Below are 21849 nucleotides of genomic sequence, written 5' to 3' on the forward strand. Positions count from 1 at the left end.
TGGCAGCAACAGGCTTTGATATGCTTTCACCTGCCCTGGATGAAGTCAAAGTGAGCAGCGGACGGGCAAAGCTTTTCATTCCTTTAAAGAGTCTATTAGTGAGCTCTTGGATCTGTGGGGTTCATTATTATTCTGATCTAGCAGCAGATTCACGATGAAGTGTTCAAGTGTTACGTTTAAATGTGAAAAATGTGAGGTGGAAAATTGAAACAATGGATGTGTGCTTTTTTTACATTTTAAATTTTAAGTACAATAAATGATGTGCATCCATAAAATATTCATGCTAATTTCTGGATGTGTGTTTGCTTTCTGAGCACAGAAGGAATCAGTCATCAGCGTTATTGGAGTCAGGATCACTTTAGTGGATTCATGGACTTTTATCTCCACCTGCTGTTGAAGAAAATCATGCAGCAGTTTTCAGTCTCTTCTTTTCTCATATATGAAGCAATTAATTTCACGTCCAAGCTAAATCATAGGCTGTATTTGACATCTGTCGCACTTAACCAAACATATTTGAACATGATGAACACCTTTTTGGTGTGATGTTTAAGTACAGTGGGATATAAAAGTCTGAGATCACTAGTGAAAATGCATCTATTTTCTAATACAATTTTTCTTTGCAGATTATAGTCAGACAAAATTAAAGCATTTCAGCAAGTCTTAGTTTTGATCCATACCATCAAGCTGAATAATTTGAGCAAAACCCGATGATGATGATGATGTTCTCCAGCATGATCTGAGAACATGTGCTTCAATGGAAGCAATATCTGACCAGTGTCATGAGAAATCAAGTTGGGTCTCCTTTAGGACCCAGCCAGTAATGCCTGATCAGAAGTTGTTATCATGATGTCTTGATTAATTAAAACCTATTTCACCATTGTATGATGTTTATTACATTAAAGGGTTAGTTCACCCAAAAATGAAAATAATGTCATTTATTACTCACCCTCATGCCGTTCCACACCCATAAGACCTTCGTTAATCTTCTGAACACAAATTAAGATATTTTTGATGAAATCCGATGGCTCAGTGAGGCCTCCATAGGGAGCAATGACATTTCCTCATTCAAGATCCATTAATGTACTAAAAACATATTTAAATCAGTTCATGTGAGTACAGTGGTTCAATATTAATATTATAAAGCGACGAGAATATTTTTGGTGCGGCAAAAAAACAAAATAACGACTTATATAGTGATGGCCGATTTCAAAACACTGCTTCGGAGCGTTATGAATCTTTTGTGTCGAATCAGCGGTTCGGAGCGGCAAAGTCACGTGATTTCAGCAGTTTGACATGCGATCCGAATCATGATTCGACACACTGATTCATAACGCTCCGAAGCTTCCTTAGGGCCCTATAAAATCCGTTTTATTTTTTCCCAAATTCCGTTTTTTCCGTTTTAATTTTTCTGGATTCCGTTTTTTTCCGTTTTATTTATTTTTTGACTCCATTTTAATGATTAAATTAAATTTTAGTAATCAAAAAGCATGTCTATTTTATTGAAATAATGAAGCTTGTCCAATTTACCAACAATTTAATAAAAGTTTTATTCTTTCCCCTCAAATTTTATTTTTACCAAATTCTGTTTTCTGGATTCCATTTTATTGGTTTAATTCCATTTTAATAATCAAAAAGCATGTCTAATTAATTGAATTCTTAAAAACAACAATATTAATTAATTTAAAAAAATATATTTTTATGAATTTTTTTTTCTTCAGAAGTTCTGTTGTGGATTTAAATTTTTCTGGCAATCAAATGAACGCATACCATTTAATTTATCTTTTAATCATGAAATTAAACTTTTTTGTCAAACAATGTGCTGCACAACAGAGCTTTACTGTTAAAATTAAAACATGGAAGAAACACTGAGATTATTGTTTAAAATATATTTTAATAATTTATTGTTAAATTAATTTATCTAAATTCTACTGTACAACAGTAATATGTTTCTGTCAAGTTAAATCGAACTTTTATTTTGACGGTTTGCCCAGAGCTTTGAGTTTCTCAGTGTTTATGACGGTAGTTTTCTTAAACGAAGCGGTTAAATGCTGATGAAGTGACTTTCAGAGCAGCTCTGGAGAGAATTTGTGCGTTCATATAGTGAGGCGACAGAGGACGAAAGGCGGTGTGAGGTAAATGAAACTGCGCTTCCGCATCATTCATTTGATTCACAAAGGCATGCAGGATTCATGTTTAATAGTCTTTTTGCGGTTTAATATTCAGTCACTAGTCTATATCGCGATTTAATTTACGTGTACTGACCTGCTTTTAATTCATTAATCAAAAATTTGACATTCTGCGTTATATAGTAAATTCCATTTTTATGACTTGATTCCGCGATTCCGTCCGCGATTCCATGATCGCGGAAATTATAGGGCCCTACTTCCTGAAGCAGTGTTTTGAAATCGGCCACCACTATATAAGTCGGTATTTTGTTTTTTGCACACAAATATTCTCGTTGCTTTATAATATTAATATTGAACCACTGTACTCACATGAACTGATTTAAATATGTGTTTAGTACATTAATGGATCTTGAGAGAGGAAGTGTCATTGCTGGCAATGCAGGCCTCACTGAGCCATCGGATTTCATCAAAAATATCTCAATTTGTGTTCTGAAGATGAACAAAGGTCTTACAGGTGTAGAACAACATAAGGGTGAGTAATTAATTACATTATTTTCATTTTTGGGTGAACTAACCCTTTAAGGTATCAGCGAAAATACCTAGTTCACATATTGTCTAAAAGTTAGTGTGAAGAAGAAAAATGAAAAAAGCTAAATATCAACCTGTATATGCGGGGGACATCAGTTATGCTCATCTTTTTATGCTCCTTTTAAGTTATCTTGAATAAAACAGCTCATTTTTTCATGAAGCACATACAAAAGACCTAAACCGGAAGCGATCTGATCTGTTTTACAGAATACGGAAGTTAGATAGCGCATAACCCCTTTTGTATGGTTAATTTTAGACGGAGGTGTTGTGAGTAGGCCATTTGTATTTACTGTTGTTGACAAGAAACTCAAAAGTTATGTGCATGTAACAATAGCTTCTCTGATGTTTAGCATGACATTTTACTTATCTTCTAGGTTCATAGGCACAATTTAAAGAGCACTGCAGTCTCTTCAGCCTCACATTGCTCGCCACTTTTCTACACCTGAAAAAGCATATACGTTGTGCAATTAGCTTTATATAAAACACATAAAATCCACCAGAAATAGTATACCATCCAGGCACCTTTGAAAAAACAGGTTCAAAGCACTATGTTTCGGGACGAACGTTATTTAGAAGCACTTGTATGTAAACAGTAGCAGTTCTTAGTTTTCGCCTGATCAGCGCCCTCTGTCGACACGTCTTGGCAATTGCTGTTTTGTGTCCAAAGTTGGTGGTTTTCGGGAACATAATAATGAAGGACTCGAGGTTATTCATGATTATAGGCTGCACCACCTATTTCAAGAAACAATGGAGAGGTGTTTATTTCGTTATTTACTTACTGCAGATGCTTTTGTCATTATTAACACCAAAGACACCAATGCTTTGCATGCTAGATTGGCTTTCTATTCTAAATTTTTCTTAAAATGCCTAAAAAAAGAAAAAAAATTAAACTTCTCTAGACTCTGAGCCGTGCACATGATGAAATTATATGACAATGATTGCAATAGCAGTGATGCATGGACGCTTCTAGCATAGTTAGCATTATGATTAATGGGTAAAACTTGTGATTTAACCTAGTGTAAGTCTACTTGTAGGCTATGTCATTTCCTATCTTGTGCACATTAGCCTAACATTGAACTATATTCATTGTTTATAAATCCTCTTATAGCATGAAAAACAGTTACTGCTCTTTTTCTGACTGCAGATCCATTCACCTCACTGAAATAAATGGGGAAAGCTATCCACTTCATTAGATCTGCACTAATGATTCAGATCTCAATGGAAAAAAGATGTCCAGGTTATGTGTACGTGCAGAGAGAAAGATGTAAGGGTTAAAAAAATAATAATAATAATTGAAACCTGTTTTTATTTGCTTGTTTCTCACTTTCACAATAGGATTATGTCCACAACAAACAATGTTTCTTAATATTAAAAGAGAAATTTGACTTGTATTGCATTGAACTGAATTGACAATTCATAACCATTTTAGCTTGTGGCTTTATTTTAAGCTTTAATATTGTAAAAATGTCATTTATTCCTGTGATTTCCAGTCTGCATGGTCACATGATCCTTCAGAAATCATTTGAATACGCTGATTTGATGCTCAAGAAACATTTCTGATTATTATTAATGTTGAAAACAGTTTTTTGTGGAAACTTTTAATTCATCAAAGAATCCTAAAAATAAAAAGGAAAAGCATTTATTTGAAACATAAATTTAAAAGCATTTTAAATGTCTTCACTGTCACTTTTGACCAATTTAATGCATCCTCTGTAAATAAAAGTATTAATACAAAAAAAAAAAAATCGATATTTTCTCGTGAGGATTTTCCAATGTGACATTTTCAATGTCCACAAGATTTTAAAGCATATTTGTTTTAGTCTTTTGGTTAAATATTCACATTTTTCTATATAATTCAAGTGTTTCCATGACAAAGCAAACAAAATGATCTGTATGATTGTCTTAGTTACTGTACGTTCACCTAGATATATATTCTTCTGAATAATTGTAACACTCATGTAAAGTGAAACTTGCAGGTATAAATAGCTCAGTTATTATCATCTCAACACCATTGTTCTCTGCTTTATGTGTTCTTTTCCTGTGGTTTGACATGCTTTTCCCATGTTTTGATGAGATTTCATGACTGAAAAGTTTCTTTAAAGTTTCTCGTTATTTACAAAACAAAGTAAAAACATCACTTCACATCAGCACGTTGCTCCAAATCAGGGTGTTGCTCTAAATTAGGATGTCTCTCAATATCAGGGCATCACTCCGAATCGCTCTCAAAATTAGGGTGTCACTCCAAATTTGGGCATCGCTTCAATTCAGTGTGAGTCCCAAATCTGAGTGTGACTCTGAATCAGGGCTTCTCACAAAATCAAGACATCATGAAATGTATTCCTGATGCTGTTGTCGGCATTACACCATGGTCTCCTTGTTATTGTATTTGCACAAGAAGTGCAATGTTAGATGTTTTGGTGTCTTATGTGTCTTCACAGGGCGGGGAATCTGTAGCCGGACACTGGGATTCGTCGCATTCCATGTCCTGAAAAGGTGAATGTGATAACGAAGGGATACCTGCAGTAAAACAAAAAGGGAAATTATGCAGAAAAGTTAAAGCCATTGTATTGTTATTTGACAATTTTTTATTTTTTTTTACCACCACCATGTCCCTTTAGGGGCTCCATACACTGCAAATTAAAAATGTCTCGGTGTGTTCATGCCATGTTGAAATAACCATTTACCACGCCATGTTGAGATCACGATGTGTAAAAAGCGTAACTTGTAATTACAACTTGTAAACTCAGAATTTTCGACTCGTACCACCTGACAGCTGCAGATTTGTTTTGCTGTTGATAGTGTGGCCCTAGAAGTGCAAAATTCAGAGGACTTGAAAATCTCAGAGTAGAAAATCGCAGGCTGTCATCTTGTAATTACAGTACTTACAACATATCATGAACGCAGCATTTGTGCACTTTCATTTAGCTAGACTGAAAACAAGAGTGAACTTACAGCAGACCAGAAGAGGTAAATGGTGAACAGTGTCAGTGTGAGAACTATGAGTCCGATGGCCTCCATGCTGTTGCTGTAGTACAGATCCAGGGCTCCCTGCACACACAACCAGCCCGACAGACTCGCTAACGGTGTGATGAACAGGAAACAGATCACGTCCCCGCACAGCGTTCGCCTCTGGTGCTGCATGGAGGGTGTAGTGAACCACTGGAGACATGAAAAACTGCTGATTAGAGGAGTGTAATACTCACAGCAATCTGAACAGGTAATGTGACTTATTTAAATAAATGCATACAATTGACAGACAGACAGACAGAATGATAGATAGAATGACAGACAGACAGACAGAGATAGAATGATAGACAGAACGATAGATAGAAAGACAGAACGATAGACAGATAGATCGATAGACAGAACGACAGACAGATAGATAGATGGATAGATATATAGACAGAGATAGATAAATAGACAGAATGAGATAGATAGATTAGATAGACAGACAGAGATAGAATGATAGACAGACAGACAGATAGATAGAATGACAGACAGACAGAGATAGAATGATAGATAGACAGAACGATAGACAGACAGACAGAGATAGATAGATAGATATATAGACAGATAGATGGATAGATAGATAGATAGACAGACAGATAGATAGATAGAACGATAGACAGATAGATGGATGGATGGATAGATAGATAGAAAGACAGAACGATAGACAGATAGATCGATAGACAGAACGACAGACAGAGAGATAGATAAATAGACAGACAGAATGATAGATAGATAGATAGACAGACAGAGATAGAATGATAGACAGAACGACAGACAGATAGATAGATAGACAGAGATAGATAAATAGACAGAATGATAGACAGACAGATAGATAGACAGAATGATAGACAGACAGACAGAGATAGAATGATAGACAGACAGAATGATAGATAGATAGATAGATAGAATGATAGATAGATAGAATGATAGATAGATAGATAGATAGACAGAGAGATAAATAGACAGACAGAATGATAGATAGATAGATAGATAGATAGATAGATAGATAGACAGAATGATAGATAGATAGAATGATAGACAGAATGATAGATAGATAGAATGATAGACAGATAGATAGACAGAATGATAGATAGATAGATAGATAGAATGATAGATAGATAGATAGACAGAGATAGATAAATAGACAGACAGAATGATAGATAGATAAATAGACAGACAGAATGATAGATAGATAGAATGATAGACAGAATGATAGATAGATAGAATGATAGACAGATAGATAGACAGAATGATAGATAGATAGATAGAATGATAGATAGATAGATAGATAGACAGAAATAGATAAATAGACAGACAGAATGATAGATAGATAAATAGACAGACAGAATGATAGATAGATAGACAGATAGATAGATAGAATGATAGACAGATAGATAGACAGAATGATAGATAGATAGATAGATAGATAGATAGATAGATAAACAGAATGATAGATAGATAGACAGACAGAATGATAGACAGACAGATAGATAGATAGATAGATAGATAAACAGAATGATAGATAGATAGACAGACAGAATGATAGACAGACAGATAGATAGATAGATAGATAGATAGATAGATAGATAGATAGATAAACAGAATGATAGATAGATAGACAGACAGAATGATAGACAGACAGACAGACAGATTGATAGATAGATAGATAGATTTTATTGTATTATTGTATTCTAATGATAATAAAGTAAAACTAATGAAAATCAATATTGCGTATCGTCATCACATTGCTCTCGGTCTGTAATGGTTCAAGGCGCAGCATTCACAGGGCAGGCGAGGTTTGTTGCGTCTCAACAGGTCATGATGCACATGGACTCATCATCTCGTCCTCAGGCCCAAACATGAGATAAGCACATGAATAAAGCGGCATGTCCGGGCCTCTGCAGCGACAGGGATACGCTCCTCATCTAATCTCATTTTCCTGCTAAGTGGATTAGTGTTTAAAAGAAGCCGAGGTAAAGCAGACCTGCCAATATCTGCTGTGTGCCTTAAAGAGAGGCCGGGACATGACTCAGGACTCAAGAGTGAGTGACTGCAGGAGAACGGAGCTGATAATGTTGATTAAAACACATTCCATGTGACTACTGCAGAGAGTATGTTATTATATGTCCAGTTTTACATCTCTTGATGTCTCTAAATAAAGTTCTTGGCGAGGGCAGACTGACAGACTCGTAGTGAATGATGTGTCAGCTGAGGTCAGACAATATCTGCGTTTCCATAGCAACATATAGCCACCGACACAATTAGGAGAAATAGAAGAGTCTGTGCCTAAGATGCAGTTTAACCACCTGCTAAACGTGCAAAATTATAGCCAATGGAACTAACTTAAAAAAATATTTTTGCATTGAAAATCAAGAGTTGCTGAATATTTATTATTGTGCAAACTGGCACTAACTGTAACATAACAATTGGCATACATTTTATGGATCTGTGCATGACTGCCAAAACACTTGAATTTGTCTGAACAGCAAAGCAGCAAATGAATTTTAAAAGTTAATAAAAAAAAAAAAAAAACACATTTTAATTTTAAACATTATATTTAAAAATAAATGAAATATTTGTACAGATAATTAAGTTTAGTTTACTAAAATCAAAAAAGATTTTTTACAGTGTATATGGCATCATGTGACCGGACTGGATTGTACCTCCGTGAGCGGTTTGGGAAGTCTCTCCAGAGCGAATTGAAAGTGGCAGAGCTCGCAGTGGCTGGTGCCGGAGGCCGTGAGCCAGTGCTCCAGACAAACACGGTGCACCATCGCCAGAGACCCGGCACACTCACAGGGCGATAACAGATCGCCCGCACTGCTGCCTTCATGACAGATACGACAGAACGGCTCCTCGCTGTTCAGACTGAGAGGAGAAACAATAACTACAGATTACACAGGACTCCAGGCTGTAAAATGAAACATTTATGAGCTGAATAACATGATGCAGATGGTTGTTTGGAAGCCTGTTTGCACCTTAGTAATAAATAAAGATGTTAATTGCAGTGTTGGGGGGAACACATTACAAGTATGTAATCAGATTAGTTTTTTTCAAGTAACTAGTAAAGTAATGCATTACTTTTAAATGACAACCAAATATGAGTTACTTTTTCAAAAAAGCAATGAAAGTTACTTTGCTTTCCCATGTATTGTCTGACAGCTCTCCTGTCCCCATGTATTTCTCAAAATTATTAAAAAGAGTAAAATTCAAACTGAATATTATGCAAACCTGCATTAATTAAATGTTAAATAACACAAATACACTTTATGTATTTAATCTCACTTTATTAACCAGTGTCTTCGATGATTCAATTTAACCATACTAATAATCAAAAATGACTTTTTTTTTTTGTGGGATTGCTGAAGCAAGAGTGAAAAGGTTTGTACCTAACCCTAACCCTAACCCCTCTACTGTACAGGCGTGAATTTGCATTTCCTTCAGCCTGAGGCTTATTCATTTCACTTTTGGTGTGAAAGGGCCTTAACATTTGCCAAAAATATTACTTTTTTATTATTAAAAGCCCAGCTTAGATGAGGAAAAGTAACGTAACGCATTACTTTCCATAAAAAAGTAACTTAGTTACAATTAGTTACTTTTTTAGGTAGTAACACAATATTGTAATGCATTACTTTTAAAAGTAATTTTCCCCATCACTGATTAATTGTGAGATACAGTTAAAAATAATAGAAAAATGCATATTATGAGATATGCATCTATGACATTTTCAACTGTAAGATAAACAATATTGTAATTTTGGGGTCAGTATTTGAACATGCATGTGTATGAGATGTGTTAGAATAATGGATTTCAGTGTATAATTACTTAAATTTTTTTTTTTAATTATATAATATTCAAAAGTTTGGGGTGGTTGTGATTTTTTTATGTTTTTGAAAGAAGACTTTTTTAAGTTGGCCAAATCAAGTGATGTAAATGTAGTTTGTTTTAAAATTAACATTATTTGAATAATTTCTTTTCATTATTAATATTATTTATTATTGCACTTCAGTTTGGTATGGAAGCATGTTTGTACTTTAGTAAAAAAAATAAAATAAATGAAGTTAATTGAGATGAAGTTAAAAATAATCAATAAATGCATAAGATGAGACATAAAGTTTGAACTGTGAGATAAACAACATCATAAGTTTGGGGTCAGTATGTTTGTTGTTGTTGTTGTTTTGGGGTGAATACTTTTGAACTTTGTATTCATCAAATAACCCTGAAAAAAATGTATCACTGTTTCCACACACACACACACACACACACACACACACACACACACACACACAAAATGACACTGAAGACTGGAATAATGGCTGCTGAAAATTCAGCTTTGATCACAGGAATAATTTTTAAAACATTAAAGGTGCCCGAGAACGTTTTAAAAAAAGATGTAATATAAGTCTAAGGTGTCCCCTGAATGTGTCTGTGAAGTTTCAGCTCAAAATACCCCATAGATTTTTTTCAATTAATTTTTTTAACTGCCTATTTTGGGGCATCATTATAAATGAGCCGATTCAGGGCTACTGGCCCTTTAAATCGCGCGCTCCCCGCCCACGGAGCTTGCACTTGCCTTAAACAGTGCATAAACAAAGTTTACACAGCTAATATAACCCTCAAATGGATCTTTACAAAGTGTTTGTCATGCATACTGCATGCATGCGTCGGATTATGTGAGTATTGTAAACTGTTATATTGTTAACATTGATTCTGAATGAATTTGAGGCTGTGATCCGTGGCTAATGGCTAATGCTACACTGTTGGAGAGATTTATAAAGAATGAAGTTGTGTTTATGCATTATACAGACTGCAAGTGTTTAATAATGAAAATAGCGACGGCTCTTGTCTCCGTGAATACAGTAATAAACGATGGTAACTTTAACCACATTTAACAGTACATTAGCAACATGCTAACGAAACATTTAGAAAGACAATTTACAAATATCACTAAAAATATCATGTTATCATGGATCATGTCAGTTATTATTGCTCCATCTGCCATTTTTCGCTGTTGTCCTTGCTTGCTTACCTAGTCTGTTGATTCAGCTGTGCACAGATCCAGATGTTAATACTGGCTGCCCTTGTGTAATGCCTTTCATAATGTTGGGAACATGGGCTGGCATATGCAAATATTGGAGGCATACATATTAATGATCCCGACTGTTACGTAACAGTCGGTGTTATGTTGAGATTCGCCTGTTCTTCGGAGGTCTTTTAAACAAATGAGATTTATATAAGAAGGAGGAAACAATGGAGTTTGAAACTCACTGTATGTCATTTCTATGTACTGAACTCTTGTTATTCAACTATGCCAAGATAAATTAAATTTTTCATTCGAGGGCACCTTTAAAATAGAATATATATATTTAAAATTAATATTTCACAATATTCCTGTTTTTACTGTATTTTTGATCAAATAAATGCAGCCATGGTGAGCAGAAGAGACTTCTTTCAAAAGCATTAAAAATCTTATAAAACCCAAACTTTTAAATGGTGTAAAGTTGCAAATTTGTTTAAATTTGTTTCTACAGCTTCATTTTACTACAAAAACTGTAACTTATTTACTTCACAAGTTAAAATAAAGCATTTACTGAAACCAAAACTGCAACTTTCTGGCATCAGAATATCAACACATGACTGCACATGTTTACATGTCACCAATGCCTAATGGGTATTCGGATACGCTGACCCGCTTGGCTAAATGGTTTAGACCCACCTGATGCCTCCATGTGCAGGGATGACAGAGGAAACATAAGTGCTACAGTGAATGACTTCCTGTACAGGATCCGTGGAGGTCTCAGTGTCGGGTTTCAGCCGAACCACAGAATCCAGAGCAGCAGTGATCCCAGCGGACGACTCCTCACAGAGCATGACTGCTGCACACGAGGACGATCATACCTGAGCAAGCTGAGAGAGACAGAGACATGAGGCATATGTGATCAGTCAATGAAGAGACACTGACATTTGCGTTAGCTTTATCCTTTGAGTGAGGAACAGACTGAAACAGCTGCTTATTTATTCTTGAGATGAGCTTAGATAAACCTTTATGCAAATTTACATGAAGAACTGCTTTTAATATGAACGTGAGATGTGTTCGAATAACGGATTTCAGTGAATAATGACTCATCTTTTAAAATTATAAATTTAAAGACATAACTACACATACACACAGTGTGTATGTGTAGTTATGTCACATTCATACATACATATACATATATATGGTACTTTTCTCTTCTCATTTTCCCGATCCAGCAGTTGCCACACCCTCAGGGACTCGTTTGAATCGTTATTTCTCCACTCAATCATGTGAGAGATTTGCAGCCTCTTATGATACAACTGATTCACATGTGCTTGATGTATCCTCTCCTGTGCTGGATGTGAACAGACTTTTTTATTCTTTCAATCAAAAATGTTTGTCTACTCTGAATCTTATTGCTCCGTTAAAACCTAAATGTATTGTTACTAGACCCCGGCCTTGGTTTAATGATTCAACTCGTTGCCTCAGAAAGGCTTGTAGAAGAGCAGAGCGAAAATGGTGCAAGGATAAGTTACAGGTCTCATATGAAATGTGAAGAGATTCCTTATACAGTTCAGACCTCCTTAAATTTTTCACTCTTTGTTATATTGCAGCCATTTGCTAAAATCATTTAAGTTCATTTTTTTCCTCATTAATGTACACACAGCACCCCATATTGACAGAAAAACACAGAATTGTTGACATTTTTGCAGATTTATTAAAAAAGAAAAACTGAAATATCACATGGTCCTAAGTATTCAGACCCTTTGCTCAGTATTTAGTAGAAGCACCCTTTTGATCTAATACAGCCATGAGTCTTTTTAATAAAGATGCAACAAGTTTTTCACACCTGGATTAGGGGATCCTCTGCCATTCCTCCTTGCAGATCCTCTCCAGTTCTGTCAGGTTGGATGGTAAACGTTGGTGGACAGCCATTTTTAGGTCTCTCCAGAGATGCTCAATTGGGTTTAAGTCAGGGCTCTGGCTGGGCCATTCAAGAACAGTCACGGAGTTGTTGTGAAGCCACTCCTTCATTATTTTAGCTGTGTGCTTAGGGTCATTGTCTTGTTGGAAGGTAAACCTTCGGCCCAGTCTGAGGTCCTGAGCACTCTGGAGAAGGTTTTCGTCCAGGATATCCCTGTCCTTGGCCGCATTCATCTTTCCCTCGATTGCAACCAGTCGTCCTGTCCCTGCAGCTGAAAAACACCCCCACAGCATGATGCTGCCACCACCATGCTTCACTGTTGGGACTGTATTGGACAGGTGATGAGCAGTGCCTGGTTTTCTCCACACATACCGCTTAGAATTAAGGCCAAAAAGTTCTATCTTGGTCTCATCAGACCAGAGAATCTTATTTCTCACCATCTTGGAGTCCTTCAGGTGTTTTTTAGCAAACTCCATGCGGGCTTTCATGTGTCTTGCACTGAGGAGAGGCTTCCGTCGGGCCACTCTGCCATAAAGCCCCGACTGGTGGAGGGCTGCAGTGATGGTTGACTTTCTACAACTTTCTCCCATCTCCCGACTGCATCTCTGGAGCTCAGCCACAGTGATCTTTGGGTTCTTCTTTACCTCTCTCACCAAGGCTCTTCTCCCCCGATAGCTCAGTTTGGCCGGACGGCCAGCTCTAGGAAGGGTTCTGGTCGTCCCAAACATCTTCCATTTAAGGATTATGGAGGCCACTGTGCTCTTAGGAACCTTAAGTGCAGCAGAAATTTTTTTGTAACCTTGGCCAGATCTGTGCCTTGCCACAATTCTGTCTCTGAGCTCTTCAGGCAGTTCCTTTGACCTCATGATTCTCATTTGCTCTGACATGCACTGTGAGCTGTAAGGTCTTATATAGACAGGTGTGTGGCTTTCCTAATCAAGTCCAATCAGTATAATCAAACACAGCTGGACTCAAATGAAGGTGTAGAACCATCTCAAGGATGAAGAAGAAATGGACAGCACCTGAGTTAAATATATGAGTGTCACAGCAAAGGGTCTGAATACTTAGGACCATGTGATATTTCAGTTTTTCTTTTTTAATAAATCTGCAAAAATGTCAACAATTCTGTGTTTTTCTGTCAATATGGGGTGCTGTGTGTACATTAATGAGGAAAAAATGAACTTAAATGATTTTAGCAAATGGCTGCAATATAACAAAGAGTGAAAAATTTAAGGGGGTCTGAATACTTTCCGTACCCACTGTATGTGTATCAGAGAGCTGTCAAGGCCGCCAAGTCCAAATATCTATCTGAGTTTATTGGTGACAATTTACATAGACCCAAGACCCTTTTCTCTGTCATTGATTCTGTACTCAGTCCCCCCAGTCAACATTTTTCCTGATGCTTCTGTTTCACTTTGTGAACAATTCTGTACCTTTTTTAATGAGAAAACCGTTCAACTAAGATCTAACCTGCCCTTGGTGAACTCCATTCAACCTGAGAGTTCAAGCAGTCCGATGCTGTGGAGAGATTGTCAGCCTGTTTCCCTTGAATCCTGTAGAGCCATTGTTGAAAGTCTAAGACCAACTTCATCTTCTCTCGATATCATTCCTTCTAGATTTCTAAAACAGATTTTCAATACAGTTGGACATGATCTTTTAACTATCTTTAACACTAGTCTAACTACTGAGGTTGTTCTGGACTGCCTAAAAACAGCTACAGTAACTCCATTATTAAAGAGGCCCAATCTTCGAACTTTAATAACTTTAGGCCTAAACCTGAAATTTCTCTCCAAGATTCTCGAGAAAATTGTATTGACCCAGCTGCAGTCCCATTTGTCATCAAATAATATTCTTGAAAAATTTCAGTCGGGTTTTAAGTCTCAAAACAGCACGGAAACTGTATTTTAAAAGTTGTAAATGATATTTTACTAGAAACAGATAAAGGCAATACCATGGCTCTGGTGGTACTAGACTTAAGCTCTGCATTTGATATGGTCGACTACAGCATCTTGATTTCCAGGTTGGAGAGCTGTGTTGGTCTACAGGGGAAGGTATTGAATTGGTTTCAGTCTTTTTCAACTAACAGAAGCTTTAGTGTTTCTATTGGCCAATATAGTTCGTCATCACACCCACTTGCTTGTGGGGTGCCACAGGGCTCAATTCTTGCTCCTATTTTATTTTCTACTGTATATTCATGTTGCCAATGGGTGCTATCTTTGAGAAATATGGAGTGTCATTCGACCTTTATGCAGACGATACTCAGCTGTATTTTCCTTTGCAGCATAAAAATAAAGATTTTTTAGGACCTCTGTTGAATTGTATAAGCGAATTACAAACATGGTTAAAGCAGAATCTCTTAGTGTTAAACGAGAACAAAACAGAAATCATTCTGTTTGGCTCCAAGTCATATGAAGACTGTGCCCCTCACTTTGGTCATCTCTCTTCCTATCTTACACCTTGTGCCAAAAATCTTGGTGTCCTTTTTTGATTGCAACATGGGTTTTGAGAAACAAATTAGTGCAGTGGTCAAATCATGTTTTTTCCACTTACGGCGTTTATCAAAAATCAAAAACAGTTTGAACAGATAATTCAGTTGTTTGTTCTTTCTCGTCTAGATTACTGTAACTCACTTTACTATGGTATAAGTCAGTCTTCTATAGTGCGTTTACAGATGGTCCAAAATGCTGCTGCATTTCAGACGAAAGTTCGACCACATCTCGCCCATTCTTATTTCACTAAACTGGTTACCAGTTAAATTTAGAATTAGTTTTAAAATTTTAACCTTTGTTTAACCTTTAATAACCAAAACAATCCACGGTTCTTGTTTAGTACAGTGGCTAGATTAACAAATAAACAGACATCACCAGAACAAAACATTTCATTACAGTTTAATAGTGATGACTTTATGAATTTCTTCACTGAGAAAATCGAAAGTATCAGAAATACAATTGTAAATGTACAACCTTTAACAGAGTTTTATGATTCAGCCTCAATTATCGCCCCTCAAGAACAGTTGCAGTGCTTTACAACTAAAGGACAGGAAGAGCTAAATAAACTTATCACTGCGTCTAAACCAACAACATGTTTATTAGATCCAATACCCACTAAACTACTGAAAGAATTGTTACCTGTAGCAGACGAGCCTCTTCTCAATATTATCAACTCGTCTTTATCTCTAGGTCACGTCCCACGACCGTTCAAGCTAGCAGTTATTAAGCCTCTCATTAAGAAACCACAATTAGATCCAAATGTATTAGCAAATTACAGACCTATTTCAAATCTTCCATTTATGTCTAAAATACTAGAAAAAGTGGTATCGGCCCAACTGTGCTCCTTCTTACAAAAAAACGCTATCTATGAAAAATTTCAGTCAGGATTCAGATCTCATCATAGCACAGAAACTGCGCTCGTTAAAATTACAAACGACTTACTTCTAGCTTATGACCAAGGCTGTGTCTCAATACTAGTGTTACTTGATCTCAGTGCTGCGTTCGACACTATAGATCATAAAATACTCCTAGATCGACTGCAAAATTACACTGGTATTCAGGGACAGGCATTACGGTGGTTTAGATCGTACCTATCAGACCGTCACAGTTTTGTTTATATAAACAGGGAAAAATCTAAGATAACGATAGTAAACTATGGAGTGCCGCAAGGATCTGTGTTAGGCCCTCTGCTATTTTCAATATACATGCTGCCACTCGGCAATATTATAAGAAAACATGGAATTAGTTTTCACTGCTATGCCGATGATACTCAGTTATATATCTCATCACGACCAGATGAAATCTCTAAATTATCCAAACTGACAGAGTGTGTTAAAGAAACATTGGATGACTAGTAATTTTCTTCTATTAAATTCAGATAAGACTGAAGTATTACACAGAATCTCTCAGACTACAATCTGCATTTGTTACTCCATCCTCGACAGTTAAAGACCTGGGTGTTATATTAGACAGCAACTTGTCCTTTGAAAATCATATTTCATATGTTACAAAAACAGCCTTCTTCCACCTCAGAAACATTGCTAAGATACGGAATATGTTATCTATTTCTGATGCAGAAAAGTTAGTTCATGCTTTCATGACGTCTCGACTAGATTACTGTAATGCATTATTAGCTGGTTGTCCTGCTTCCTCAATAAACAAGCTACAATTAGTACAAAATGCAGCTGCTAGAGTTCTTACCAGGTCAAGAAAATATGATCATATAACACCAATTTTATCATCTCTACACTGGTTACCTATTAAGTTCCGTATTGATTATAAAGTATTGCTAATGACCTATAAGGCTCTAAATGGTTTAGCTCCTGTGTACTTAACCGACCTTCTATCGCCCTACAATCCTTCACGCTCTTTAAGATCACAAAACTCTGGACTTCTGCTAAGTCCACTAAAGGAGGGAGAGCGTTTTCACATTTGGCTCCGAAACTCTGGAATAGCCTTCCTGATAATGTTCGGGGCTCAGACTCGCTCACCCAGTTTAAATCTAGATTCAAGGCTCATCTCTTTAGCCAAGTGTTCACATAATGCATCTCATATCAGATCAATTGCAATTGTATCTTTGCTTAATGTTATGAACAGCAGCTACGCTAATTATTCTCTATTTGCTTTTCTGTTCATCAGCTGACATCAGCTTCAGTTTGGATCCAGCCTCTTAAGAAGACCTCAGATGACCAACACTTATGAAGAGACGGCGCCAACTCCTGCGAAGACCTTGGAAGATGCAACATGCACATTCCCAAATTTCTATATATCCTAATTGTTGTTGATGTTTTTCATTTTTCCAGGAGCTTCTACCTTAAAATTAAATGCTAACAGTGTTTGTAAATTAATTGCACAAATTATTACATTATTTGCTAACTGCATTCTTCTAATATTGTAATTTTGACATGCATTCTCTGTAAAGCTGCTTTGAAATGATATGTATCGTGAAAAGCGCTATACAAATAAATGTGAATTGAATTGAAATGTGAAGTTTACAAATCCTTGCACAATCAAGCCCCACCTTATCTCTCTGAGGCAATCTCTATTTATAAACCAAATAGGTCTCTAAGATCCAGTAATCTTGGTCTCCTAACTATTCCTAGATCTAGGTTCCATTGCAGAGGTGATCGAGCCTTCGCTGTTGCTGGTCCTAATTTATGAAACAATTTACCAGCTTCTCTTAGAGCTGCACCTTCTCTGTCTGTATTTAAATTCCGGCTTAAAAATCATTTTATGTCAGTAGCTTTTATCTAGCCATGTTAATCGTATTATGTCATGTCGTATTGTTATGTGGTGTTTCAATGTTTTCTATGTGAATATATTGTAAAATATAATTTATTTCTGTGATCAAAGCTGAATTTTCAGCATCATTACTCCAGTTTTCAGTGTCACATGATCCTTCAGAAATCAATCTAATATGATGATTTGATGCTCAAGAAACATTTCTGATGTTGAAAACAGTTGTGCTGCTTCAGATACATTTTTTTTTTCAAGATTGTTATTAAATGAAAAGTTCAAAAAATCATTTATTTTAAATTTTTTGTAACAATGTAAAAGTCTTTACTACGGAAGAGGATTAGGGCCAAGCAATAATAATAATAATAAAAAAAAAACCTCTCGAGATTAAAGTTGTTAAATTTTGAGAAAAAACTCGTTAAATTTCGAGAAAAAGGTCGAGATAAAATGTTGAGAATAAACTCGATAAATTACGAGAAAAAAACTTGTTAAATTTCAAGAAAAAAGTCGAGATAAAATGTTGAGAATAAAGTCATTAAATTACGAGAAAAAATCGTTAAATTACGAGAACAAATTCGTTAAATTATGAGAAAAATGTTGTTAAATTTTGAGAAAAAAGTCAAGATAAAATGTTGAGAATAAACTCATTAAATTATGAGAAAAAAGTCGTTAAATTACGAGAACAAATTCGTTAAATTACGAATTTGTTCTCATAATTTAACAACTTTTTTCTCGTAATTTAACGAATTTGTTCTCATAATTTAATGACTTTTTTCTCGTAATTTAATAAGGTTTTTTTTGTAATTTAACAAGTTTATTCTCAACATTTTATCGACTTTTTTCTCGAAATTTAATAAGGTTTTTTTTGTAATTTAACAAGTTTATTCTCAACATTTTATCTCGACTTTTTTCTCGAAATTTAACAACATTTTTCTCATAATTTAACGAATTTGTTCTCGTAATTTAACGATTTTTTTCTCATAATTTAATGACTTTATTCTCAACATTTTATCTCGACTTTTTTTCTCGAAATTTAACGATTTTTTTTTCTCATAATTTAATGAATTTGTTCTCATAATCTAACGACTTTTTTTCTCATAATTTAATGACTTTATTCTCAACATTTTATCTTGACTTTTTTCTCGAAATTTAACGAGTTTTTTCTCGTAATTTAATGACTTTATTCTCAACATTTTATCTTGACTTTTTTCTCGAAATTTAACGAGTTTTTTCTCGTAATTTAATGACTTTATTCTCAACATTTTATCTCGACTTTTTTCTCAAAATTTAACGACTTTTTTCTCGTAATTTAACAAGTTTATTCTCAACATTTTATCTCGACTTTTTTTCTCGAAATTTAACGATTTTTTTTCTCATAATTTAATGAATTTGTTCTCATAATCTAACAACTTTTTTTCTCGTAATTTAATGACTTTATTCTTAACATTTTATCTCGACTTTTTTCTCGAAATTTAATGAGTTTTTTCTCGTAATTTAATGAGTTTATTCTCAACATTTTATCTCGACTTTTTTCTCGAAATTTAACAACTTTAATCTCGAGATGGTTTTATTTTTTATTATTGCTTGGCCCTAATCCTCTTCCGTACTTTACTGTCACTTTTTATCAATTTAATGCATCTATGCGGAATAAAGTATTAAGAAAAATCTTGCTGACCACAAACTTTTGAACTGTGCTATTTTTGTTTGTTTTTTCTGTCCTTTTTGTAGCTTGACGTCACTATTAACGCGTATAGAAAGAGCTGTGCAGGTTCTTAAAAAAACTAAATTAAAAAAACATATGGGATTGAAATCAGGGTGAGTAAATAATGACAGGTTTTCCCCTCTTTAATCTATTGCAATGGCCATATTTGTTAAAAGATGACTATTTAAATATGCATATTTGCAACAATTGCATGTACAAACAATATATCATTCACATTCAATGCATGTTTCTGGGTTTTTTTTTTTGGGTTTTTTTTTAGATAATTATTACAGCTCGGTCACACATGATTCATGGGTCTATAATGATAAGTCATTGAGGCGGTACACCTTTGTACCTTATTTAACCTTAATGGTGCATATTAATGTCTTAGTACCTAAATGGTATATATCAGTACCTTTTGAAAGGGTATTGCCCCTTTTGTACCTTCTGAGAGTGAAGGGTTGAACTTATTCCACCGAATGATGGACAGCTGACTTCATGAACTGGTTGAATCTAAACTGTAAGGGGTGTGAAAGATCCACTGAGGGTGTGGAACATGCCAGGTTATTGAAATCATAAGTTTTCTGAAAGTTGTCTCTCTGAAATTGATCAACAGATGCTTACGTCAGAGAGCAAACATTAAAAGTTGAAGTTTTGATGTAGCATCACTTTCGCAAACCATTGCATTTCCCCACTGTGATGCACCATCAATGGATTCACAATGTTCTCTGAAGCAACATCAACTCTACTGTATATAGGCACACATGCCACCATAACATTTTACCAAATGCACAACTAAAACAACTTCAAAAGCACTATTCTATAACATTTGCAACTGAAAAGTTTTTAGAAAAGTTAGGAACTTACCATCAGACAGACGCTGTTCTTCATCCAAGCTCCCCATAACACGAGCAGAATCAGCCTCTGAAGATTTAAAGACACGTAGACTTTCTCTCTCTCTCTCTCTCTACGGTCAGATTAGCATTGAGTCCAAGGTCGTTGGTGAGAATAGCTGAGGATTAGCTGGAAGGCCAGGAAAGCACAGGCAGAGCCGACAAAGGGAAATCCCTCTCACATCACCGTTGGTTACACTCCGGGCAGCTCCTCATTCAACGTTCCTTAATCCAGTTAGTTGTCACCAATGGCTTTTCATTTTCCTAACTTTATGCTAATCGAACGGGGTCCTGAGCTTCGACTGTAAACCCTTGCAGACATAACAACAACAAACGGTGAAAGTGTTAGCGCTGTCTAAACCTCATGGACCAGGTCTAATTTTAGCCCGCTGGTCTAAGAGTGGCCTGATCTCTTGCTAAACACCTTTTTATCTCGTTCACAGACTGAAGTCTGAAATGGTTGTGAGCATTTAATGTTCTTGAGAGATTTCCCTTTATCCATCCTTGTTTACAGCAAAACACGTACCAACAGTTATTCAGTGTAATCCATTTGTTACATTTGAGTAGCAGATGAATTAAAAAAAAAATAAAAAAAATATAGACATCTTTTAAGTAGTGATCATAAAATAGGGTTACATTTTATAGACGTTTATCTTTTAACTTTTTATCTTTTAATTAGCTACTTGAAAACTGAGACTAAATCCAGAAGAACTGTGGCCGTGTCTCCAAGACGCTTGAAGAAACCGACCTGCAAAGCACTGTGAAAACGTATAGGCACTTGTGTAAAAATGCTGTGAAGTGAGGATGCTCTCAAAAGTAATGTCATAAATGGACTTCTATTAACTAAATCATATCAATATTTGGTGTGATTTTGCGTTTAAAACAGCTTTTGTCCAGGAACACTTGCACATAGTTTTTCATGTCAGTTTCTTCAAGCGTCTTGGAGATGTTGTCTGTCTCAGTTTTTTCTGTAATCACAGAAAGACTCGATGATGGTGAGATCAGATCATACCGGCTCTTATCCAGACTCCTTGTTCATACAAAAATCTCACTGGATTATTACAATTAATGGCAAAATGAATGTTTGGACATGAAAACTGATATTTCCTATTGACACACTACAGCAAAAGATATAAATAACTGGCTTAAAACCATTTTTGTTGTTGTTGAAAATAAAGTGCTTAAGACTTTTGCACAGTACGTAAAGGAGCAATATCACGAGTGCCGTAGGTAATCACAGCGTGCTGATATACAGCCATATTGCATGGCTATGAGTGTGATATTGCATTTATACAACAGTTAAACAACACAAGTGTGTTAATAAATAAGAAACAACAACGGATTGAAAAAAAACCTCTTTTGTGA

The 21849-nt window shown here is 35.5% G+C and overlaps 1 protein-coding gene across 1 annotated transcript; it reads right to left on the bottom strand.

Annotated features, from left to right (window-relative positions):
- Window positions 1–4370: 4370 nt before the first annotated feature.
- On the bottom strand, window positions 4371–21076 carry zgc:158785 (uncharacterized protein LOC791214 homolog). Its single transcript, XM_048183678.1, has 5 exons — window positions 20459–21076; window positions 11440–11630; window positions 8387–8591; window positions 5667–5873; window positions 4371–5231 (listed from the first exon to the last, which is right to left on the bottom strand). The coding sequence occupies exons 2-5, from the start codon at window positions 11592–11594 to the stop codon at window positions 5073–5075; spliced, it is 726 nt and encodes a 241-aa protein (XP_048039635.1). The 5' UTR covers window positions 11595–11630; window positions 20459–21076; the 3' UTR covers window positions 4371–5072.
- Between the last annotated feature and the right edge of the window lie 773 nt (window positions 21077–21849).

Source organism: Megalobrama amblycephala, linkage group LG3, assembly GCF_018812025.1.
Source record: "Megalobrama amblycephala isolate DHTTF-2021 linkage group LG3, ASM1881202v1, whole genome shotgun sequence".
Lineage (NCBI taxonomy): Eukaryota > Metazoa > Chordata > Actinopteri > Cypriniformes > Xenocyprididae > Megalobrama > Megalobrama amblycephala.